Raw genomic sequence first — 26,454 nt, forward strand, 5'->3', positions numbered from 1 at the left:
GGAGAAGGAAGAGAGAGGTGGAGTAAAGAAGAGAGAAGAGAGGAAAAACATAGGACTTTGTGGTTGATAAGCATTAACCAGGGGGATACTGGCAGATACACTCTTGGCACTTTTGCCTCCCTGCTACTGCCTGCCAAACTGAGTTGTTCTTATTAAAATACACAAAGAGAAACAATAAAAGAATCAGAGTTTCCCAGAAATGGAAGTAAGCAGTATAATCAAGTAGAGTTTTCTACTTGTTCGCTCTTTTATTTTCTTTTTAACATAATTGATACATGCAAGAGAATATATTGAAAATATATGCAAGTTATATTGAATACCTGCAAACACACTCCGCTCCAAGAGCCAGAATATTACCAATAACCTATCTCTTCTATGTGTTTCTTTCTATCTCATTCTTTTCCCTCTCCCCCAGAAATTACCACTTCCCTGAATTATGTCTTTTAATTCCCCCTCCTTACTACACATATGCATATGTGCCTTCTCACACAGAATCATGCATGCTTAAACAATACTGATTAATCTTGGTCATTTATAAATGTTGTCATGCTACATAAAGTCTTGGGACTTGATTTATTGATCTTACATGAAGTTTCTGAGTTCAGCCACACTGTCATAAGCAAGTTTGTTTCATCCTTTTTTTTTTAAATTTCTTAATGTTTATTCATTTTAGAGAGACAGACAGAGATAGACCGTGAGTGGGAGAGGGGCAGAGAGACAGAGGGAGACACAGAATCCAAAGCAGGCTCCAGCTGTCAGCACAGAAACTGATGTAGGCCTCGAACTCACAAACTGTGAGATAATGACCTGAGCCAAAGTCAGATACTTAACCTACTGAGCCAACCAGGCACCCCTATTTCATAGTTTATTTACAGCTGGGTAATATCATGTTATACAAATTTACTTGCCCACTCTCCTTTTTTTTTTTTAATTTTTTTTTTTTATTTATTTTTGAGAGAGAGCACAAGCAGGGGAGGGGCAGAGAGAGGGAGACAGAGGATCTGAAGCAGGCTCTGAGCTGACAGCAGAGAGCCTGATGTGGGGCTCGAACTCACAAACCAGGAGATCATGACCTGAGCCAAAGAAAGACACTCAATCGACTGAATCACCCAGGAACCTACCCATTCTTCTTTTAATGAAAAGTAAGTTGTTCCCAAGTTTTTGCTAATGTGAACAATGCTGCTACAAATATTTTTATACATGTCTCCTAGTATACATGTGCAAGTGGATCCCTAAGGAAAATACTAAGAAACAGAGTTATAAGGCATACCAACATGTACAAAGTATATAAGAATATAATAATAAATTTTAAAATTATATACTCATAGATATATACATTGGAGTAAACTTATAAAAGTTAAAAAGTAATAACAGGTAATCCTGAAGAAGAGTATCTTTATTGCCTTATCCTGTTAAGATACAAAGACTTATAATGAAGCTGTAGCAATTAAGAAAGTGATATATTGGGGCAGAGATGGATTATAGACCAATAAAATAGAATTAAGGGTGTAGAAACAGAAACCCCAGTACATAGTACAGAAAACATAGTAGATCCTGGGGAACAGTAGAACTAGACAATAAGTGATGTGAGAATAATTGGTTATGCATCTGAGGGAGAAAAATTGGTTGTCTATTTTGTAGCATATACAAAAAATCAGTTCTAGACAATGAACTTACAGTAAAAAGCAAAACTTAAAACACTTTAGAAGAAAATAGGTTTCTGATTCTGGAGTAGGAAAGATTTATTAAACAAAACACAAAAACACAAAATGCTAACCATAAAAGAAAAAAAATAATAAATTTGACTATATTAAATTTAAGAACCTCTTTTTTTAATGTTTATTTTAGAGAAAGAGAGAACAAACAAGTGGGGAAGCGGTGGGGGGGGGGGAGTGGAGAGAGAGAGAAAGAGAGAGAATCTTAAGCTAAGCATGGAGCCTGATGCAGGTCTTGATCCCATGACCCTGGAATCATGACCTGAGCTGAAATCAAGAGTCAGATGCTCAACCAACTGAGCCACCCAGGTGCCCACAGAACTGCTGTTCAATAAAAGACATCATGAACAGGGACACGTGGGTGGCTCAGTTGGTTAAGCGTCCAACTTCAGCTCAGGTCATGATGTCACAGTTTGTGGGTTCGAACCCCTACATCGGGCTCTGTGCTGACAGCTCAGAGCCTGAAGCCTCTTCAGATTCTGTGTCTCCACCCCCACTCTGCTCCACTTCCACTCATACTCTGTCTCTCAAAAATAAACATTAAAAAAAAAGACATCATGAGCAAAGTAAAAGCACAAGACAACAAAAACTAGGAGAAGATATATGCAACATATATAGCTGAATATGGATTAACATATAAAGAAACAGGGCAAATCAATGAAATATTAAACATATAAAGAAATGTGGTAACTTAATGAAAATATGACAAAACAACTCAGCAGGAAAATGGAGAAAAAACTTGAATAGGTATCATATGAAACTATAATCAACTCCACTAAGAATCAGGGAGGTATAAATACAATATAATTTTACTACTATTAGATTGCCAAAAATTAACCGGAAAAAATGCACAACCACTTTGGAAAATGATCTAAATTATTTTGTAAAAATGAATGTTCATTTGTAGACTCTATCATCTGGCACTTCCACTCTTAGGTATATATATATATATATATATATATATATATATATATATATATGATGGCCACCAAGTCTAGGAATACACACAAATACATAATAACTGGTTTACTGTTATTATAATGATAAAATAATAGCATGCATATTTCTAGACTTTATGACCACCCTGAATGCAGCCTAGAGGCTTCTTCAGCTCTAATTAAATATGGATATATATAAAATCCTTCCTGTCCCAACTATCTCTGCTCAGGCTCTTGAAAAACATACTAGTTCTTTGTATTTGTAGATTGCAGTTCCCTAGGAAATCTGAGTAAACAGTGAAATCTATGTGGACTCTCTTGCATGAAAAATTTGTGGAGAGTTTAAAGGGGTTCATTGCCTCCCTAAAGTCCTTCTACACCATTTCAGGATCTGTGTTTTCTGGATTAAGAACTCTCCTCTGAGTCATTCTCTTTCCAGGGCTAGAGTTCAAGGAACTGAGGTATGGCTTGGCCTCCATCTAGGAACTATACTTCTTCAGGTTTTGATTTGAGACTAGTAAATGTGTTCCATCTTCCAGATTTAGGAGTCAGCATTTTGAGAATACTCACTCATCATAATTTATGCTAGTCAAGAAAAGAGTAGCAGCGGGGGGCCTGGGTGGCTCAGTTGGTTAAGCATCTGACTCTTGATTTCAGATCAAGTCATGATCTCACAGTCATGAGATCAAGCCTGGTTTTGAGCTTTATGCTGAATGTAGAGCCTGCTTGGGATTCTCTCTCTCCTTCTCTCTCTGCCCCTACCCCCCTTCCCAAAATAAATAAACTTAAACAAAAAAAAAAAAAAAAAAAAAGAAAAAGAAAAAAGCAGCAATTCCAGAACTAGTGCTAAGGGCACTTAGGCCTAAAGATCCCCAGGTCAGCAGGCATGATGACACCATAAGGTGGAGCAAGACCTTCCACAAGGCCCCTTCACCCATATGCCTGATGGACAGGTGGACAGAGTGTCAGGCACAGCTTCTGTGGTGTGCATATAAGAAGCCCAACAAGAAAACCAATACTTCAGAGGAATGTTGATAAGAATAATAGACACATCCTCACATTTATGAATTCAGGTTTTCTAGAGTGAGTTACCCAGAGTCCAGGAGTTCTAACCAAGTTAAATGAATAATATCATCCCTTCAACCACTTGCATTAGGAAAACACAGGTATCATTTCTACTTTGCAATTATATTTATATCTTATTCTTAAATATTCAGATTTTTCATAATTGTTAGCTATTGTGATAAATGTAAGAATGTGAAATTATTGAGGGCCTGGTTTGTCTGACAGATAAAGTTATTAATTGCAAAACACTAGAGAAATATAAAGTATCATATTAGGAAAAAGAGCAGGATAAGGAGATTCTAAGAGTGTTTTGAAGTCAGACTGACTCCACCATTTACTACCATTTACTTATCGGGCAATCTCGTGCAAATCTCAACTTCAGCATCCTTCTATGTAAAATAAGAATAATAACAGTACCTATCTCACAGGAGCACTGTGGGAATAAAATGAGACAGTGTCTATAGAAAGCAAAGGCACATGGGATGAGATTTAAAAAAGTAAGCTATTTTTAAAATTAACACCCCATTCTTCACATTTAGATCCATGTCTCTTTCTCCCGATATTTTTGAAATTATGGAATTTGTTTTAATTCCTCACTAACAGAAAAACTAAAAGAGTATTACTTTTATTATTCTTAAGGAAGCACTTCATGGAAACCAAAGAATTCTAAGGACAAAATGTATGTGATGACAGAAAGCATCAGGTAGGTTGTCATTGTGATGATACATCTGTATCATACATAAGGGTAGAGACATAGGGCCGAAGACAAAGGAATAGTCTCTAAAAATGAAGGAGATGAACAGAGAAAGATTCCAAATACATGGGTTTTATTCAAAAACAGAGGTGTATTTAAGATTTTTCTTATATGGTAAGATGAGGAAAGGACTATAAAAGGTGGTTCAATTCTTTAAGAACATTAAAAAAAATTAAAATTAATTTTTTAAGTTTCTCTGATTTTACTGCAGAATAGATTTATTAAACTTTCTCATAAATATAAAAGATGGTTTACATCTAATTTCTGAAACATGAATTAATAAAACTTAATTAAGAATTCTTCTCACTCACATGGATTCAGTGATATCAATTCCTATAAAGCATCTGAGTCCATCTAAAACCAACCTGTAGTTTGATTAGATCCAGTCATTATCTACATAAGACCATGGTCTACCAGCTCAGTTTTCATTCATGGCCCATAATCACTCTTCATAGAATTTACATTCTCATAAATTTCTGATCCCAGACTTCATTGTCCTGTGGCAGCTGACTCTCTAGCATTTCAGTTCCCACCCTCTCTTGCACAGCTCTATGAAATCTGCCCTCCAACTTTGAATCTTATGTAATACTCCCTACACCCACCAGGACTAATGTACTTGATGGCATGGAGAAGCCAGGTACCTCATCCCTCACCATTAAATGACTCCCCAGAATCTATCTCTTCTATGAAATTATTCTCAGAGTCCAATCTATGACTGTCCTAAATCTCTCTTTCTGCCCATTTCATGCAAGTCTGTGTATATGCATAAACCTAGGCATTCTTCCTCTTAAAAATGTGAATTCCTTTTGAATGGGATTCCCAACTAAAAATCTTTCATATCTGTGAGAACTCCTGTGGGACTAATGAAGAAACAGGTGGCATGTTAGTGAATATTGGCTAGTTCATTTAATTTTATTTTTAGTTTAATATTTAAAATTTTATTTTTGACTAATGATAATAAATAGAAGTAAAGCACATTTTTGGCATTAAGAATTTTACTCTGGAACCAAACTATTTCCTTACTAATGCCAGTTCTATTACTTACACTGTGTGCTCTCTAAACCTCAGCTGTTTCAAATGTTAAATGAGGGCAATAATAGTATCCACTTAACGAGATTATTTTAAGGATTAAATTAAATAATCCATGTAAAGTACTTTTAAAAAGGGCATACTACATATCAAGTACTTGATGAATGTTGTGTTGTTCTTATTACTTTAGATTATCAGGAAAGTATAACCAGTCATTTTCTAAGGTTTGAGTGTACATTTGAATCTCTCATATAATGAGAATCACTAAATTATATAAGTGTCAGTTAAGTCTTAATTCAAGTTTGTACCTTTCCTTCAGAAGTTTTGAAATTGTATCTGGTGATCAACAGCATAAAAATAAGTTGTTTCTTATCATACAGCACCCAAAACAATTGGACTTGCCAATACTCTCTTTATTTCTGCTCTTAGGACAAGTGTGAAGTCATCTATCACCTCCTAGAGGTTTAATCCATTAGATACTCCAATTGCTGTCCCATCTGACTTCCTATTATTAGACACTGTCTACCCTCCCTTTCCCTATTCCTTTGACTTCCAGACACATGTCCTGCTTGTTTTCTTCCTATATCTTCCCAATACTTCTTAGTCCTTTGTGGTTTTCTCTTCCCTTTCTTCAGATAATTTTGTTGCCCAGGTAACCTCCTTTCTCACTCCTAACACTTGCCTTGGATTACCCCATTATCTCTCAAGATTTCAACATATTGATGACTCCATGTCCATCTGTACTGCCACTGTCTGAGGCCAGGCCCTCATCGCTTCCAATTTAACTTATGAAAATTGCCTCTTAAATGGCCTCCTGGCTGCCATCTTTTCCCTGCTTTAAGATTTCTCCTTCACTTAACCACCAGAATGACCTTCCTGAAATGTAATCTGACTTTGTCCTCCTCAAGCTAAAGCTCCTTTCCCTTGCTGGATAAGACCTTAAGAAGGAACCCTAATTGGGGGCACCTGGGTAGCTCAGTTGGTTAAACATCCAACTTTGGCTCAGGGCATGATCTCACAGTTCATGAGTTCAAGCCCTGCGTTGGGCTCTGTGCTGACAGTTCAGAGTCTGGAGCCTACTTCCGATTCTGTGTCTCCCTCTCTCTCTGCCTTTCCCCCATTCGTACTTTGACTCTCTCTCTCTCTCTCTCTCAAAATAAGTAAACATTAAAAAAAAATTAAGAAGGAACCCTAATTGTTGTTCAGATTATGCCTTGTTCAAACAAAAGCCCATGGTTCCAAAAGTTTCCCTGGGGCTGTATTTTTTTATTCAAATCACTTTCCAGCACAAATCATTGATTGCAGCCTTAAAATCAGAAGAGGTTATAAATTCCAATAAATGAATTTTACCAGATCTCCTAAACTGAAATTTTTTAGAAAAGTCAATTATATATATATATACACACACAGTACATTGTTGTTCTTTTTGAAAAAGAGATTATAGAGTTTTCATGATGGTGAAAGCATATAATATAAATACATACACTTAAATATACTTAAAATCAGTTAGACAAAGAAAATGGGGTAATAATGAAAACTGACTACTCCATAATTTAACAACATTTTCCATATAATTTAGATTTAGATCTATTATACATTGTAGATCCTCATATTATAGAACTGCTAACCATCAATCTTTGCTAGAAAATGATGAACACTGTTAAGAGTCCACACATCTCAGAGCCTTCTGTCAATGTATATGAACAATGTAGAGGAATATATAGGAATTCCAAGAGAAATTGCTAAAGAAAGAGGGGATGATAGTAAGACCTGCTGAGTCAGAAGCCAAAGTCTGGATTCTGTCCTGTCTATGGCCCTACTTCATAAGACAACTAATTAGACTTTTAAGATACTACTTTTTTCATCTTCAGAATAGGGGCTTTAATTGCACAAATCTCTAAGGCCCTTGTCAGCTTTGAAATTTGAATATTAGCTGCTATGGCTTATCCACAGAATAGAACAACTCTCCTCTAAACATGCTTTGAGAAGGATAAAATCTATATTTGCCCCTTAGTCACAGTTTAGAGATCTCTTAGGTGTCCAGACTTAATGAGGTTCCTCAATCTATATTCCTGTAAGCCTCCACCTTCAGGTGCTAAAATCTTTAGCTTCTTCATCTCTCTAACTATGCTGGACATTTTCATATAATGTAGCCTGAATTGTTCTAGGCTTGAATCATAAAAATTTAACAGAGAACTCAACATAACCCACGCCCCCTGCTTTCAGGTCCAAGTAACGATACCTCCATAGTCTTCCAGTGACACACATTAAATACTTCACAAGGAAAGAGCTGCATAAGTAATTAGTGTGTGTGTTTTAGCTCCAGTTTCTTGCATTAGGGTTATAACATCTGTATGCAGTAAAGTTAAAGGGTAGAGTTGGCTCCATCAGACAATTTCAGACATCCACACCATCACGGTCATAGCAGCTGACATGTTTTTTGCAGTGGAGATTTAATGTATTGGATAGGATTATGAGTGAATTGGATTGGCTTCACCATTTCGTATCATATTTTGCTTTATGATGAGCTGTAAGCCAGAGTCTATATAGTTAGACTTGGGGGCTTAGTAACATAACCAATAAAATATAGTGAGGAAAAAACAAGGCAGCATTCTAGAGTATATCAAATGAAAAGCCATCCCAGCATTAAAAATTCTGCTGATATTTGGAGATGTCTGTCTCAGACTGCTCTCTTATAAATTTTCCCTTAGAATGCACACCCTTGCCATATAGCTACTACTGTACTCTGTCAAATACAGGTAGGGTCCCGCAAAGAAGATGAAAAAAGAATGCAGTGTGCTTACCTGAATTATTCAAGCAAAAATAAAGGAATGCAATGTGCTTCACTTAACTCAAGCCAAGATCTCTACATTCCCTAAATCAGAGGTCCAATACTCACAGAGAAAATTCAGCAATCTGATTACAGTTTGCTTTGATTTGTAGCCTTGTAAGCTTGGAATGGAATCAGAAAATATATACACCTTGGAATGGAATCAGAAAAATGTGTAAAGATGTGATGTACAGAAAAAGGTAGACAATTCACCCTGTCAGTGTGAGTCCAGAAGTGTGAGATTCCTCCCACAGATGACTGGCCCCATGGCCACCTGTAACTTGAGCTCCAAAAGTCACTTACCCTATGACGATACAGGAGATGGCAGTTCCCAAGAAGGCATATGTTAAAATAGATCCTAAGTTTTGAAAAAAGTGTCTCTGGGGAGAAAAGAATAGATTTCATATAGTATGTCCATATTTTTTCTTAGTGTAACAGTAAATAAAAATAAATGTATGCATTTTTACAGGCCCTCCCTTCCCTCACTGTTTAGGCAAATTCTGGTTTTGGAACCTTAATTCCTGGCCTTATTGCACAAATAAGGTTGAACTGATTTACACTGCAAAGGACAGAGGTTTCTCAAAGAAAGGAGGAAAAATGCGTCTAGAAAATGACAGGGTAGAGATGAGAGAAACGACTGCCAGAACTGGCTGGACCTGAGAGAGAGAGTAAAGGATTGGGCCGATGTCCATGTAGAACTCTGGCATGATTAACAGAAAATGAAGTTTTTAGGGAATGTTGTTGCCAGTGAAATCCCTTTAATATTTTAAAAATACTATCCTGAAATATTTTAATCGCCTTTTGACTTATTGGATCTCTGACTTCTATTTCTTCTGAATGCAATGAAACAAAACTTTAATCACCTACAACAATTTATTTTAATGAGTCACACAAATGATGCCTAGTATTAGGACTGGGGATAAGGAAGGATGAGGTGAGTAAAACCAGCCTTCTAAGTCTTCTCAAAGGTTGGCTTGGGAAAACTCCCTTCCAGTTGTGTAGTTGGGAGCTGAGCAGTTAGAAGTGACAGCAAGAGGGAGCCTGGAGTACACAAGAAAATAGGGTCTGTACTGCAAAAGCCGCCTGGCTGCAGGCACTGACAGGCCAAAGGGAGGAAGGCCCCTGGAGTCTCTGGGGTGGGGAGCAGGGAGCAGAAAAGCAGCTGCACTACCTCTGCATCTTGAAACCCACACAGGCCAGAGCCTCAGTCTGCGGCACAGGAGATGCTAGCACTTAAACTATCAAGGGAATTACTAACCTGTGAAATGTGCACATTCAGGTGATACTTAAATAATGTCAGGCGAAAGCACAGAAGCAACAAAACTGGATTTCCTCTCTGTGAGCCTCAACAGCTGAGTATTAGCAAGGCACCTTGAGTTTTTACCCTAATTGATAAGCCCAACGTCTATCCCAATTAATAGCTAACTCTGGTTACAATCATCTGGAATGATATTGTTCAATAGAAATATAATACAAACCATGCATGTCATTTAAAATTTTTCTAGTAGGCACATTATAATAATTTTTAAAAAGGCAAAACGAATTTTGATAATGTATGTCTTATTTAACCCAATATATCTGAAACATTATCATTTCTACATGAAATCAGTATCAAACATAATGGAGGTATTTTTTGTTCTTTTTTTAATTTCATTGAAATCCAATGTCCATTTTATACTTAAAGCATATCTTCATTCAGACTAGCCACATTTCAAGGCTTAATGGCTGCATGTGCCCAATGGCTAGTGTATTGTATAGATCAGATTTAGAAGAATTATAAGCATGTCAGATTTGAATCTGTATCACAGGTATCTAAGATAATGATATCCTTACAAAATAAATAAACCCATAAAATAATTGCTTTTTCATTAGCACTGGTAAAATTCTCTGCTAAATGATAAAAGAAGAAAACAACCACTGTATGTTTACCTTCTTCAGGCTATATCCTGCATGAAATATAATTGGTGGCAGTAAAACATTGAAGAAGATTTCTGGATCAAATGTCATCTGCCAGAAAAGATAAAAGTATAATTACAAAGATGATCCTTTGGGTCACTAAAAATGTGCTTTAAAAATACAGTTATAGTCACCTTTGGTAAGGTTGTATGAGGTATATTAACATGGTATTAAATTAGCGCAGATGAAAACTGGAAAAAATGCAAACAGAAATTCAGAAATGCAATATAACTATGAAGTAACATTTTCAATGTACAACCTATACTCCATTCTATAACTAGCAATAATAACAACAACAATTCAATAAAACCCTTCTAGGCAAAGAAAACTCTTATCATTGATTTTGATTAGTTATCCATTCTTCATATATTAAATATCTTTATTATACATATATATATTTATTTATTTTCTGGTCAAAGAAATTTTCTGGTAATGCTCAAGCATTTTAGCTTCTGACAAGAACTTATTTGAACTTTCCCCAAATAAAACATTTTTTAAAAGTTTGCTCTTAGTTTTTCCTACTTTATCCCATTCCAGAGTTTAAAATATTTTCCAAACTTTATGTAAAAATATATTTGAAAGTGAAAATGGATTTTTCTAGTGTTTGTTTATTGGCTTTTACTTAAGTGTTAACATAAAGTTGGCCAGAAAAGAAAAAAAACTTATTTGGTGTCAAATACAATGAAATGAAATAAAGCGACTCTTGAATCTAAACCTACTATTTGTTGGGAAATCTGAAGATGAAACTCTTTTAATCTTTAAAGTCTTACTTAGACTTATTGTCTTCTTTCTCTACCCCATTCCCCAAATACACAATGTCGTTCATTATTTACCACTAAGGCCTTTTACCATTACAATATTCATCAAAATCTTTCACATATAGTTTTCACAATTATAATATCCAATTTCCCCTCCCTTTTTTTTGCCTTAATTCTAACTCATCTCTAGAGCTGGATCTCAGAAGCTACTCTTCTCTGAAGTCCACTTTGATTTCCCTAGTTTCTTAGGTGTTTTTTTCCTTTACTTAAAAAAAAAAATTTAACGTTTATTTATTATTGAGAGACAGAGAGAGACAGAGCATGAGCATGGGAGGGGTGGAGAGAGGGAAAGACACAGAATATGAAGCAGGCTCCAGGCTCTGAGCTGTCAGTACAGGGCCCCAGGCAGGACTGGAGCTCACAAACTGCGAGATCATGATCTGAGGCCAAGTCGGACGCTTGACCTTAATCGACTGAGCCACCCAGGTGCCTCTCTTCTGTGTTCTTTTAGCACTTTGGATCCTCCTTCTCCTTTTCCATAATAGCCCCTCAATTCTACTCATGTAACATTTGGGAAGGGGTAGGTGGGACTCAGCCGGGTCTCAGAAACTTAATTCATCCACTGATGTTATAACATCTTGTATCAATGAACATTCAGGTAGATCAACTATGGGCCATTCATAGCTCTCTGTGCCTCACTTTCTTCATCTTTAGAATGAAGATAATAGGAAGCGTGGGTGGCTCAGTCGGTTAAGTATCCGACTCTTGGTTTCAGCTCAGGTCATGATCTCACAGTCATGGATGGAGCCCTGCATCAGTCTCTATGCTGAGCTTGGAGCCTGCTTGGGATTCTCTGGCTCCCTCTCTCTTTGCCCCTACCAGGCTTGCTCACTTTCAAAATAAACAAATAAACATTTATGATAAAAAAAAAAAAAGAAAATACAATGAAGATAATGAGATGATACCTAATTCTAAGGTGGTTATAAAAATTAAATCAATTAATATTTGTAAAGCCTTTGCAGCATTACCTAACATCTAGTAAGCACTTGTAAGTACTTATCCCTAAAGAAAATAAAATATATGAATAAATATATTCCGGTTATACTATTTGAAGAAACTGCTCTGTTGTTAGGAACTCTTCAAGGTTACAGCTGTGTAAAATCTGGGCAAAGAAATTATGAATCCTTCTAAGTTTGCTCTTTTATCAAATATTATCTGATACACCATTATTGATCTATTTTTATGAGGCCTCTTTGAAAGTATATCAATTGCATATTTGAAAGTTTTTAGCAAAGAGATGTATTTCTGAGTGCTGGGGGAATGAAGCAATGCAGCTGTGATCATCTGGAAGAAAAAAACACAGTGGCACAAACATTTTGGACAGCAAACCCCTTGCCTCAGCAGTTTTTCTGCAAAAATCAGGTTAATCACTCAACCAGAACATTTCAATAATCAGAATGCTCCATTCCCTGCATGCAGGTTAACTAATGTACTATTGAATTATATTTTCTGGAGCAGCCAGATGAAACTGGCAGGCTGAGAATGGCATGCAGCATACGAGGATTTATTTGTATATACAAAACAGATTTGTGTTCCTTTCAGACTTGCTATAAGCTTAGGAACTGCTAAATCAGAGTTCTGGGAGTAACTCCAAACCCAGACAATTTCTCAGAAATGGCTAGATCTGCTGCTGCACCAATCTCCAGATGGCGATTCCGCATTTCATTTTCTTCAGATTTTGTGTTCAAATCATGGCCTTAGAGGTGAGACTGTTTCTAAGGCCCAAACAATTAAAATTTTTCAATATATAGTGAGGGGGAAAACATCTAAGACAAGTGAGTGGGAAAAACAGAAAGCTAAAAATATTTCAGCTAAAGACATTAGTCTTTTACGATATAAAGCATGAAGGCCAGCCCCATCCAACAGAACTTCCTGTGATAATGGAAATAGACTACAATTGTACTGTCCAATATGGTAGCCACTACCCACATGAGCTATTAAGCAACTGAATTTCAGGCTAGCGCAACTGAGGGACTGAATTTTTTATTTTCACATCTCCTGAGTAGTAGCTGGCAAAGGCAATTATCCTCATTTTCCAGAGACAGGAGAAGAAATGAATGGCATACTCAGTGTTAATCAGTGTGACAGGGATATCACTAAGAATTGGGCATATATGCATGGGCAAACTAAATGTGTAGTTTTTGAGGGAACATCAGGCTAACATAATTACTTAGGGCAAGATTTAGGAATGTTTAAGAAGAGCTGGGACTCAGATATGATTTTACTATTTTGGTAATTCCCGATTCCTTTGGAAAAGTGGAAGTGGTTAACACAATAATGTGTTCAATCATTTTCAATGATTTTTTTTCATTAAAATTTTAACAAGTCTCTGCTACAAAGTACTTAAAGATATACTGATAGATATACTGAACCCATGAAGGCTATAGTCAAAGGAAGGAAAGATGATATTCCAGCACAGTAAAAGGAACGGGGCTAGGCTGTAATTCAGAGTTCTCTAGGACAGAAACACCAAAACACCATTCTGGGCTGGCTGACCCTGCAGGGAGGCTTGATGTTCAAGCAGCATATAAGCTGGGCTTTAAAGGATGGATAGGAGCCTATCCATGGGGCACCACCATGTAGAACATGCTCCTTTGTCTACCCTGGGGGCAGTGGGCCAGGTTTCACCAAGCCACAGAGCAAATTGGTAGCTTCCTGGAGTTTCGGTTATACTTAATAGCAAGTGATTTGAAACATTTCAAGTATTAAAATAAATGAAGATTTATTAAAAATCTCAAAAAAATCTGTATGCACTTTTCCTATAAATAGGAGACTTCAAAGAAAACTTGGCTCACTCAGGGCAGGCAGCTTTGGGGCATACCTAGAGACACCTCAAGGGTGTCCATTTCCTTTCCTCTGCTCTAAGTTATGCTTTAGATAGAAGGCACCAGACACACTTAGGAAATAACAATAGATAATGCAGGGCTCCTGAGGGATGGAGAAGGAGGTTAATGCAGGTGCTGTGTTGATGGGTTGCAGGGGTACCATGACATATCAGTCCCTTCATCTTTGGGCTAAGGGATGGTCAGAGGCCCAAGTCTAATCCTTCCAGCCCTGAGTAGTCTCATCAGGACCCTAATTTTCCTACAGTTTACCCCCATGGACCCGATACAATCATTTTCTGTGTCATGATGGGGATAATGCTGGCATGCACTTCTTTAAGCAAAGGTTATCTCTGTAGTTACAGATATGAAGCCAGGATAAAGACAATCACCTCCTCACTAAGTCTACAGAAAACCCTTCTTCCAACTTCCACCTTTCCTTTCTGCCACCACTTTCTCTCTTTGACCACGTAGAGATGGATTTAAACTACATTCATTCAACCATGGAGAAAAGTAGAAATGTTTTACACAAGTAAGATTAAACAATAAAATGGCCAGTGGGAGTATAAATTTGTATATCCTCTTAACAGGGTAATTTGGCAATAGATATTCAAATGTTAAATGTCCGTACCATTTGATTCAGCAATATCTCATCCAAGAATTCATCCTGCAGACATGCCTATACATGTATGGAATGGCCCCAAGGACAGGAGCATTCATTGCAGATGAAAGAATTGGAAAAAAAAATGTTGGGGATGATTAAACCATGAACTGGTTAAATAAATTATGGTGTAATCCATAAAATTGAATACTATATAACTTTTTTAAAGGCCGAAGAAACTGTATATGCATTGAAATGGTTACTTTCTATAATTTGTTGTCAAGTCAAAAGAGCAAGGTATAAGAGCATGTCTGGTGTATATAAAAAAAATTGCTATGGGCTCACCAAACCCATTTCATTTTTGTCCTGGTCAGACACCTGACTTCATTTCCTTGTAGTCAGGTGGGGCCATATGACAGAGATCTAGCCAAATAAATATGGACCAAAGTAATATAAATTATTTCCAAGCCTGGTCCCTAAAAACCCCCTAGATCTTCCATGCTCTATTCCTTTCTTTGTTAGTTCATCATAAAGAGCATTTGGCAGAGGTCCCAAATCCCTAGGGACTGGCAGAGGCCACTAGATTAAAGGAAGTTGGGATGATTAATTGCTACTGAAGAAGACTAGTACTCCCTTTACTGGCCCAAAGGCCACACTGGATTGGGACATGAGCAAGAAGTAAACCATTATTGCCTTAAATCATGGAGATTTGGGGGTAGCTGGTTAAAGCATTTTGCTTATTCAAGGGGATGCAAAAAAGGGGATGCAGAATATTTACATACATGTATATGCATACACACACATAAACTATTGGTTGTCTCCAGTGAGACTAGGAAGGAGAAGCTGCCTTAGAGGTCACCCAATCTCGGGGTCTGCAATCTCTGCCAATCCCGGGGCTGCGTGGAGGGGGCAGGTTGATAGGAAATGGGGACAACTGCTCTGGCATCTGTCCTGGATCTGCCCTCTCGTTTCTGCCTCAGCAGTTTTGGTTTTTTACACACTGTGAAGCAGCGTCAGATTTTCTTTGAATGTAGCGTTCCGCTACTAAAAAATGTTTGAAGTCCTGACCTAATACTGTCCCCCAGAAAGTTCAAGAAACATGTGGAAGGTCAATGGGCCAGTGAGAGGCAGCAGCGAGCTTAAAAATCCTAAACCACAGTGTTTCTCTTTATGACATTCATATTGTTAATTTTGCTTCAAATGTCTTAAATGATGTCTCAGAATTAAAATCTCTCCTTCCCACCCCTCCCTGAAGTAACTAATACCCTGAAGTTAGAAAGTGTTTTTCTTTCCATGAGTATGTTCATGTACTTAACATATATGTGTCTGTAAGCAAATTAATATTATTTTTACTATGGAATATTATATGTAATCAGTGTATTTTAAAATTTTACAGGGGCGCCTGGGTGGCTCAGTCGGTTTAAGTGTCTGACTTCAACTCAGGTCACAACTCGCAGTCCGTGAGTTCGAGCCCCGCGTCGGGCCTGGGCTGATGGCTCAGACCTGGAGCCTGCTTCGGATTCTGCGTCTCCCTCTCTCTCTGCCCCTCCCCCATTCATGCTCTGTCTGTCCTCTGTCTCAAAATAAATAAACGTTAAAAAAATTTTTTTTTAATTTTAAGAACTAATATACATATAACTAGCATATTGCATTTGGTGTATTTTAAAATTTTATAGAAATTTAACCATAAATATTCTTTTGTATTCTTTTTACATTCAATATTATTTTTAAAGATTTATCTATATTATTAATACATGTGGATTTTGTCCAGTCACTTAAACTGCTGTATAGTGTCTATTGAATAAATATATTCATCATTGTTTTTCCCTTCTCTACCAAGAGAGTTAGGGCAATTAAATTGTTTCTTATTTTTTGCTATTACTAAAATAATGCAATGAATATTCTTGTACTTAAGTGCCACATGTGAAAGATTCTCTACAAGTGGAAAATACCTACAAATGGACTGGATATAAGTGTATAATCTTCAACTTTTAACACGTATTAGCAAATACTTTTAAAGTGGTTATACCACATTTACCTTCCCACGTAAGGTATAAAAGTTTTTTCCCGCATCTAGTAAACACTTAGTATTGACAAATTTCTAATTTTGCTATTTGGATAAGTATGAGCTGTTATCACATTATCGTTACTTTGCATTTCCCTTTACTAATGAAATGAGCATAATTTTCTTGTTTATTGACCTCCTGTGATACCTCTTTAGTGAATTGTTGATCATATCTTTTAACCCAGTATGGATTTTTTCTTGCTTGGATAGTTCATCATACAATTTTGTACTATTTTGTTTTGGTTACTTATATTTCAAATATATTCTTCTGTATCTCCTTAAACTTTTCACCTTTGTCTTTTAACTGTGTTTATTGGGGTCTTTTTCAGCAGAAATTTTTTATTTAATGTAGGCAAAATTTACTCCATTTTTACCTGTGATTTCTGCTTTTGGTAAATTATTTTTTAAAAAATCTTTCCCTGTCCTAATGTTCATATATTTTCTCCTAAAGTTTAATAATTGGCTGTTAATAATAAGTCTTTATGCATCCCAAGTTTATTTATTATATGATGTGAAATAGGAATCCACTTTTATTTTCTTCTATATGGATAACTAATCATCTCGGGACTATGCATAGGTGTTTGGTAGTTCATCCTTTTCTCACTGATTTTGGTTGGCTTTCTGTCCAGTGCTTTTCAAAGATCCATAAGACATTCATTCTAATAAATACTTGATATCTATTATCCAATAGCTTATTTAATAGTTGAAATATAAGAACAGCTTTATACACATAGGTATTCACTGAAGCATTACTTACAGTAGTGAAAATTTAGAAGCAATTCAAAAATCAAGCACATTTACTTCCATTACCCTGAATTTTTAAAAGCCTGAGGAAAGTGTTAGGTTATGATAATAAATAAAGCAAGTTAACAAAGTTTTAGAAACCATCTGACTTAAACCACATAGGAAAAAATGTATGTAAAAATACTGGATAGAAAACTATTTAGCAAAATTTACAGTGGCTGCATAATGTTGTAGGATTATTTGGATTTTCCTTAAGGAAAAAAAAAAACACCTTTACAGTCTTAACCAAATGAACATCTTATAAAGTTATCATTTAGAATTATGAACATTTGAAATAGACCTGAACCTTTAAAAATATTAAGGGATAATAAAAGGTGATAAATAATATATAAAAGAAATTAAGAATTGACCCAGATTTGTTAGGATTTCAGGGGGATGAAATATCTCAAAGGGGGCCTAATATAGAATCAGGCAAATGAGCAATAAGTGCTCATTAAATAGTTAACCCATATGATGTCCAAATTTATTGAGTTATTTTCATTCTTTTCAAAACTTACTGGAAGGATAAGAATAGTTCCCTCCCATAGAACACCTAATATGAATGTTTAAAAATGGTGGACCACTGAAATATAAGCATTCTGCAATGCAATTTGTAGAAGCAGAACTAAATTACAGAGAAATGGCAAAAGGAGAACTTTTAATAGAAGAGAATTTTAATAATCATAAATTATAATTGACAAATTATGAGACTATTATACCACAAAACTACATTCACTTTTGAAGTAAGTAAAATTCCAAAAGTTAGAAATACACTATGAACATTACACATGCAAAAATGACAGATACAAACACTGGTATTTCTCTTTTTTAAAAATGTTATTTATTTATTTATTTATTTATTCATTCATTCATTCATTCATTCAGTGCATGAGCAGGGGAGGGGCAGAGAGGGTGAGAGACAGAGAATCCCAGGCAGGCTCCATGCTACCAGAGTTGGGCCTGACGCAGGGCTCGATGTGGGACTCAAACTCAATAAACTGTGAGATCATGACCTGAGCTGAAATCAAGCATGGGATGCTTAACCAACTGAGCCACTCAGGTGCTTCGATGCTGGTATTTCATTGGAAGTAGGTAATGTCTACAACTCCAGGCAAAATTAGGTGGAAAATTGGGAACAAAACATTTTTATAATTCTAAATATTTAAGTTAGCAGCAGGGAGTTTTGCAAAGAACATTGAACTCTGAGTCCTAAAAACAGTTCTGCAACAGATCAATCTTGATCAAGTCACATAAGCTTTCAGAACCTCAGTTTCCTACTATGAAGCATGGGGGCAATACCTGTCCACCTCATGGAATAACATTGAGATTGAAATAACAATAAGAAAAGCAAATCAACTCCTTGGAAGAGGTAATGCATGGTCATTATAATTTAGGCAGGGCTAAAGTTCAGAGTCTGCTTTCCTCATAGACTGGTTCATTACCACTTATTAGTCCTAATAATTAATAATAAAAATAACAACTCACATTTTCATAATGCCATTACAGGTTGAGAAAGTGCCTTCATACATAGTATCTCATTTTCTTTTCTTCACAGCAACCCTTTGAAAGTATGGTAAACACCCCATTTTTTACAGAGGTGAAAACAAGTCTCAGAGAGTTAGTTAAGTAACTTATCCAAAGTCATATACCTTGTAAGTAGCAAGACTGACTCAAATCCTACTTTCTAATAATGAGTCCATTGTTCTACTGATAACAATGCTGACAACAAAACTAATAGTTATTATACTTTGAATACTTACTATGAGCCAAGCATTATTCTTTTTTTTAATGGAAGTATAGTAGATGCAATATTACATTAGTTTCAGGTGTACAACATAGTGAATGGACAACTCTATACACTATGCTGTGCTCACTACCAGTGTAGCTACCATCTGTCACCATACAACACGACGACAATTTCATTGACTATATTCCCTATGCTGTACCTTTCATCCCAATGACTTACTCATTCCATAACTGGAAGCCTGTACCTCCCACTCCCTTTCACCAATTTTTCCCAGCTCCCCACTAACCTCCCCTCTGGCAACCATCAATTTTTCACTATATTTATGGATCTGTTTCTACATGTTTATTTGTTCATTAGCTTTGTTTTTTAGATTTCACATAAAAGTGGAATATGGTATTTGTTTGTTTCTGTCTGACTTATTTCACTTAGCATATACCCTCTAGATCCATTTATGTTGTCATGAATAGCAAGATCTCACTCTTTTTATGGCTGAGTAGTATTCCATCCTATCTCTATAGATACCACATCACATCTTCATCCATTCATCTATCAACGAACACTTAGATTGCTTCCATATCTTAGCTATTATAAATAATGCTGCAATGAATATATGGATGCATATATCTTTGTGAATTAGTGTTTTTGTTTTATTTGGGTAAATATCCACCAATGTAATTGCTGGATCATATGGTATTTCTGTTTTTAATTTTTTGAGGAACCTCCATACTATTTTCCACAGCAGTTGTACCAATTTACATTCCCACCAACAGTGTATGAGGGTTGCTTTTTCTCCACATCCTTGCCAACACTTGCTATTTCTTGTCTTTTTGATTCTGGCAACTATAAGGTGATTATCTCCTGGTGGTTTTGGTCTGCATTTCCCTGATGATTACTGATATTGAGCATGTTTTCATGAGTCTGTTAGTCATTCATATGTCTTCTTTGGAAAAATTGTCTATTCAAGTCTACTGCCCATTTGTTCATTAGGTTATTGGGTTTTTGGTTTTGAGTTGTATAAGTTCTTTACATATTTTGGATATTAACCACTTATCACATATATCATTTGCAAATACCTTCTTCCACCCAGTAGATTGCTTTTAAATTTTGTTGACTGTTTTCTTCAAAGTGCAAAAGCTCTTTATTTTGGTGTAGGTCCTAATAGTTGATCTTTGCTTTAATTTCCCTTACCTGAAGAGACATATCTAGAAAAATGTCGCTAAGGCTAATGTCAAAGAGATTACTGTCTATATTTTCTTCTAGTAGTTTTATGGTTTCAGGTCTCACACTTAGGTCTTTAATCCATTTAAAAATTTTTGTATATAGTGTAAGAAAATGGTCCAGTTTCAGTCTTTTGCAGGTAGCTGGCCAATTTCCCCAGCACCATTTACTGAAGAGACTGTCTTCCTCATTGCCTATTCCTGCCTACTTTGTCATGGATTAATTGACCATTTAACTGTGGATTTATTTCTGGGCTCTCTATTCTGTTCTATTGATCTATGTGACTATTTTTGTGCCAGAACCACACTGTTTTAATTATTATAGATTTGTAGTATATCCTGAAATCTGAAATTATGATACCTACAGCTTAGTTCTTCCTTCTCAAGATTGCTTTGACTATTCAGGATCTTTTGTGGTTCCATAAAAATTACAGAATTATTTGTTACAATTTTGTGAAAAATGCTGTTGGTATTTTGGTAGGAATTTCATTGAATCTGTAGATTGTTTGGGGTAGCATGGGCATTTTAACAGTATTACTTCTGCCAATCCATGAGCATAGTATGTCTTTCCATTTGTTTGTGTCATCTTCAATTTTTTTCATCAATGTTCTATAGTTTTCAGAGTACAGGTCTTTTACCTCCTTGGTTAAGTTTATTCCTAGATAATTTATTCTTCTTGGTGCAAATGTAAATTTTTTTCTTAATTTCTCTTTATGCTACATTTTTTGTGTATAGAAATGCAGAAGATTTCTATATATTAATTTTGTATCCTGCAACTTTACTGAATTCATTTATTACTTCTAATAGATTTTTGGTGGAATCTTTAGGGTTTTCTATGTACAGTATCTTGTCACCTACAAACAGTGACAGTTTTACTTCTTCCTTATATATTTGGATGCCTTTTATTTCTTTTTCTTATCTGATTGTTGTGGCTAGGATTTCCAGCATTATTTTGAATAAGATTGGCAAGTGTGGACATCCTGGTCTTTTTCCTGATCTTCGAGGAAAAGTTCCACATTTTTGATTATTGAGTATGATGTGGCTTTGTCATATATGACCTTTATTATGTTGAGATATGTTTCCTCTAATCCTAACCTTGTTAAAAGTTTTTTAATCATTAATCGATATTGTACTTTGTCAAATGCTTTTTTGGCATCTATTGAAATGATCATATAATTTTTATCCTTCATTTTGTTAATGTGGTGTATCACACCACATTATTTGTAGATTTATTTGTAGATTTATTTGAAAATATTAAGCCATCCATGCATCCCCAGAATAAATCCCACTTGATCATTATGAATAATCCTTTTAACGTATTGTTGAATTCATTTTGCTAATATTTTGTTGAGGATTTTACATATATGTTCATTAGGGATATTGGCCTGTAGTTTTCTTTTTTCTGTAGTATCTTTAGCCAGGCACTATTCTAAGTGCTTTACATGTACTTTCTTATTTGCAACTCACAATGACCCTATAGAGTCGTTAGGATTGTCCCATTTTATAAATAGGTAAGTTGAAGCATAGGGACATTAGTTATCTCACCCAACGTCACATACTGGTAAGTGGCATATAAACCAAGTAACATGGCTCTAGAAACTACTCTTTTAACTACAATATTCCATTTACCATCCTCCTAGGTTCGGGTTACCCACTCCACTGTTGGATATGTCCTCATTAGCTGCAAATACATAAAGCCTACCTAGGTTTTCCAGATTATTGCCATAGCACCTAGTCACAGATGATCAGAAAGTTCATATGTTTCTGCATAAGATTCTTTTTAAAAAAATTTTTTTAATCTTTATTTATTTTTGAGAGAGAGAAGGAGACACAGGATCCAAGCAGCTCCAGGCTCTGAGCTGTCAGCACAGAGCCTGACGCAGGGCTCGAACTCACGATCAGTAAATTCATGACCTGAGCCAAAGTTGGATGCTCAAGAGACTGAGCCACCCACCCAGGCGCCCCTGTTTCTGCATAAGATTCTTAACACATAAACTTACCTCTGTTACCTCTCTCTTTACTAAGGTAACCATTCATTCTGGTTTGACCAGAACACTTCCAGGTAATGCCTGTTGTCCTGGCCTAATTACTCATTGTGCCCCCACTTCACTCTCAAAAGTTTCAGTTTAAAAGACAAATTATGGTTTCCTACTCCCGATCCCAGATGCCCAGATTCCTGGCCTTTCACAAACTACACATAACTTGGATTGCCTGCTGGTCCCTTCTGGGCCTGTTCTTCATTGTGTTGGTTGCCTATCTCCCCAACTAGCTGTGACACTGACATGACAGTGGAACTCCATTCTAAGACTGTCTTGATAACAGCAGGAGGAGGAAAAATAATAGGTGGGTGTGAGAAGGGCCTGGTATTCCATCTCAAGTATTCATTCCTTAGTACCCAGGTGAGAATTACAAAAGAAAAGATATCCAACACAACTGAAAATTTACACATCAAGATTGATTCCTCCCACCCCTGGAACTGATCCTAATCTTGGCCAATCTTTATTTATAGGCAAAAGAAATTATGCTTTTTAATCCTCTGAATACATAGGAGCATTGCAGTCTCACAGAGTTTTCATTTTTGCCCTATAATTTTTCTCAGTGTGAATAATCTTTTTAGGCCTTTGCTTTAAAGTGTGTTTACAGCTTCCCTATCACAAGACCTCACCAGGGAACAACTGGCCTGGGGAAGCTAGACAGGGAAGGGCTGAGTCAGCAAGGACCAGTTGTAGTAGGCATGCTTGAGAAGGTATGGGGAGAGGTGGAGGCGCTGAAATCAGCAGAAAGTAGATGTGAAACAGCTTGATTTAAAATTAAAAATAATGTGTTTCTCAAATGGTGCATTCATCTTAAAAATGGTGTATTAAAAAACAACATTAAACTTCCTCCATCATGCCCACCTTAAACTTCATCCCAAGGAGGAAACCCATGCCTGTCCATCAAGGGAAGATGTTAAGAAAGCAGAGTAATATTTACAGCATGCCTAACACTAAATTTTTTTTTCATTTTTTGAAAAGCAACCCTAAAAAGTGGGTATCACTAATCCCTGTTGGTTTTTTAAGATTTTTTTTTTTATTAGAGAGAGAGAGAGAACACGAGTAGGGGAGAAAGATGGAGGGAGAGAGAGAGAGAAAGAGAGGGAGAGAATATCCTAAGTAGACTCCAAGCTCAGCATGGAGCCTGATGCAGGAATAGATCCCATGACCCTGGAATCATGACCTGAGCCAAAATCAAGATTCAGGCACTCAAATGACAGAGCCACCCAGGTGCCCCATTAATCCCTGTTTTACAGATTTTATAGATAAACAAAAATATGAGAAGTTAACTTGTCCAAGGTTTCAATGCCGCAAGTGGCAGAGATAAGATTCAGCCTAAGTTTAATAGCAAAACCACAATGGACTGAATATTTGTGTTTCCTCAAAATTCATATGTTGAAATTCAACCCCCAAGTAGTTGGTTTTAAGAGGTACGGACTTCAGGGGGCACATGGGTGGTTCAGTCGGTTGAGCATCCAACTTCAGCTCAGGTCATGATCTCACAGTTTGTGGGTTTGAGTCCCGCATCAGGCCTGTGCTGATGGCTCGTAGCCTGGAGCCTGCTTTAGATTCTGTGTCTCCCTCTCTGGCCCTCCCCCCACTTGTCCCCTGTCTCTCAAAAATAAAAAAGAGAGGAGCCAAGATGGCAGAACAGCATGGAAGTTTTTTGTGTGTCTCGCACCCATGAAATACAACCAGGCCAACACTAAACCATCCTACACGCCTAGAAAACTGATTGGAGGATTAACACAACAATTTGCACAATCTGAACCACAGAATTCAGCAGGTACATGGTGCGGAGAGGTTAATTTGGGGAGCAAGAAGCCGCGGAGGGTAGGGAGCCACTTTTGCAGGTGGAGAGAGGACAGAGACTGGGGAGAGGGAGAGAATATGGGAAAAGTACCCCTCCCTCAAAGCAGCTGGAGAAAAAGAGGAAAATTGGAAACAGCCACAGAGACTAAACTAAAAAGGGAGAAAGGAGAAAGGAGAAAGGAGAAGGTTTAAATTCCATTAAGACTGTAAACAAGGGGAGCACAGGGTCACCCAACTCTGCAGCTCGATACCTGGCGGTGCTCTGGTGGGAAGGGCGAATCCCCAGGAACAGAGTGGGGTGCGGGAGGTTCTCAGGCCACACGGGGAGAAGCGGTTCCACTGCTGGAAGGACATTTGGTAGAGACTGTTGAAGCCACCTGGTCCCAGCAGACCCCAGAAAACGGCCACATTCGCTGCTGCTGGAACAAGGTCGTTAAGGGTGAAGCCTGGTGCCAGATGTGTGTTGTGATTTTCCATAATCCCTGAAATGCTGCTGCTACACTATCTCATGAACTTTTCCTGGGTCGGCTGGCACCTGGCTGCAGTCTCAGGGCACCGGCAGCAGCAGGGTCCAGCAAGCTTTCCTGGGTGCAGCTGACATTCGGCCATTGCTCGGTGAGATCCTCCCACAGAGGGGCGGAATGGGTCAGAGCCACAGTACTTCAGAAGTAAGGGGCTAGGGAAAAGAGATGCATCTGAGACAAAACTCAGGAGAGAGGTACTGCCTGGGGCAGGAAAGCGAAAAAGCAGGGAGTGGACGAAAAGCTGAAGACAGAGGACGGGTGGGTGATTGCTGATCCAGGAGATCAGACTGGGTAGCCGGGTGGCGCCATTTTCACCGCTCCCACGCATGTGCATATGCACCTACCATGCACTGCAGCAATCCACCCCAATAGGCTAGCAGCGCCATCTAGTGGAGAGCAGAGCCGTTACACTGAGCCCTGCCCAACAGGGCCAACTTCCACTTCAAAACACAAGTCACCGCCTATTTAGTTTATGGACTATAAAGCACCAGATAGACTGACTTCTAGGGGAAAACGAAGTAATTTCAGTCCTACTTCAATCTGTTAGCAGGTCAGTCTATTTAATTTTCTTTCTTTTCTTCTCCTTTTACCTTTCTTTTCTTTTCTTGAATACAGAAGAGAAATAATTCATTTTATCTTTATTTAAAACGATAATTCATTTTTCATATTTATTTCCAATTTTTATTAAAAATATTTTTCTTTAATTTTTATTACTGTATTTTGTACTCTGTGTAATTTTTTTCAAATTCTATTTTACTTCCACCATTTTATTTTAGTCTACATCAGTGTATTCACCTTTTCAAATTTTCAATTTCCTTTTTCTTATTCGTCTTTTTTGTTTCTTTTCTTTTTCTTGAATGCAGAAAGAGAAAAACTTCATTTTTACTTTCAATTTCTATTAAAAATAGTTTTCTTTAATATTATTACTATATTTTTTGCTTTTATGTAAATGTATTCAAATTCTATTTTACTACCATCATTTTATTTTAGTGTACTACAACGTATTCACTTTTTCAAATATTCAAACGATTTCCTTTTTTTTTTCTTTTTTAAATCTTTATTCTTTTTGGTTTCTTTTTCTTGAATACATAAAAAGAAAAATTCATATTTATTTTTAACTTTATTTAAAAATAGTTTTCTTTAATTTTTTCCTATTATATTCTTTACTTTTGTGTAAATTTTTTCAAATTCTATTTTACTCCCATCATCTCATGTTAGTCTACTTCAGTGTATTCATTTTTTTAATTCTCAAACAATTTACTTTTTTTTTCTTTCCCCCCCTTTTTTTCCTCTAATCTGTCAAGCCACTTTCAACGCCCAGACCAACACACCTAGGATCTAGCATCATTTATTCTATTTGTGTGTGTTTAATTTTTTTAATTTTAATAATATTTTAATTTTGATTTTTTTAATTTCAATTTTTCTACTTCATTAATTCCTTTTCTCCCTTCAAAATGACAAAATGAAGGAATTTACCTCAAAAGAAAGAGCACAAATAAATTACAGCCAGGGATTTAACCAACACAGATACAAGCAAGATGTCTGAACCAGAATTCAGAATTGCGATAATAAGAATACTAGCTGGAGTCGAAATAGATTAGATTTCCTGTCTGCAGACATAAAAGAAGTAAAAAATAGCCAGAATGAAATTAAAAATGTTATAACGGAGCTGCAATCATGGATGGATGCCACAGCAGCAAAGATGGATGAGGCAGAACAGAGAATTAGTGATATAGAGGGCAAAC

The 26,454-nt window shown here is 36.6% G+C and overlaps 1 protein-coding gene across 1 annotated transcript in view; it reads right to left on the minus strand.

The window, feature by feature from the left end:
• SLC9A9 (solute carrier family 9 member A9) overlaps positions 1-26,454 on the minus strand; it is a 575,498-nt gene that overhangs the window by 496,355 nt on the left and 52,689 nt on the right. The window contains exons 3-4 of the mRNA XM_030330596.1: positions 10,261-10,338; positions 8,635-8,711 (exon numbers count right to left, since the gene is read on the minus strand). Coding sequence (XP_030186456.1) covers positions 8,635-8,711; positions 10,261-10,338 — 155 coding nt within the window. The remainder of the gene's footprint in view (positions 1-8,634; positions 8,712-10,260; positions 10,339-26,454) is intronic.

Source organism: Lynx canadensis, chromosome C2 (assembly GCF_007474595.2).
Source record: "Lynx canadensis isolate LIC74 chromosome C2, mLynCan4.pri.v2, whole genome shotgun sequence".
Classification (NCBI taxonomy): domain Eukaryota; kingdom Metazoa; phylum Chordata; class Mammalia; order Carnivora; family Felidae; genus Lynx; species Lynx canadensis.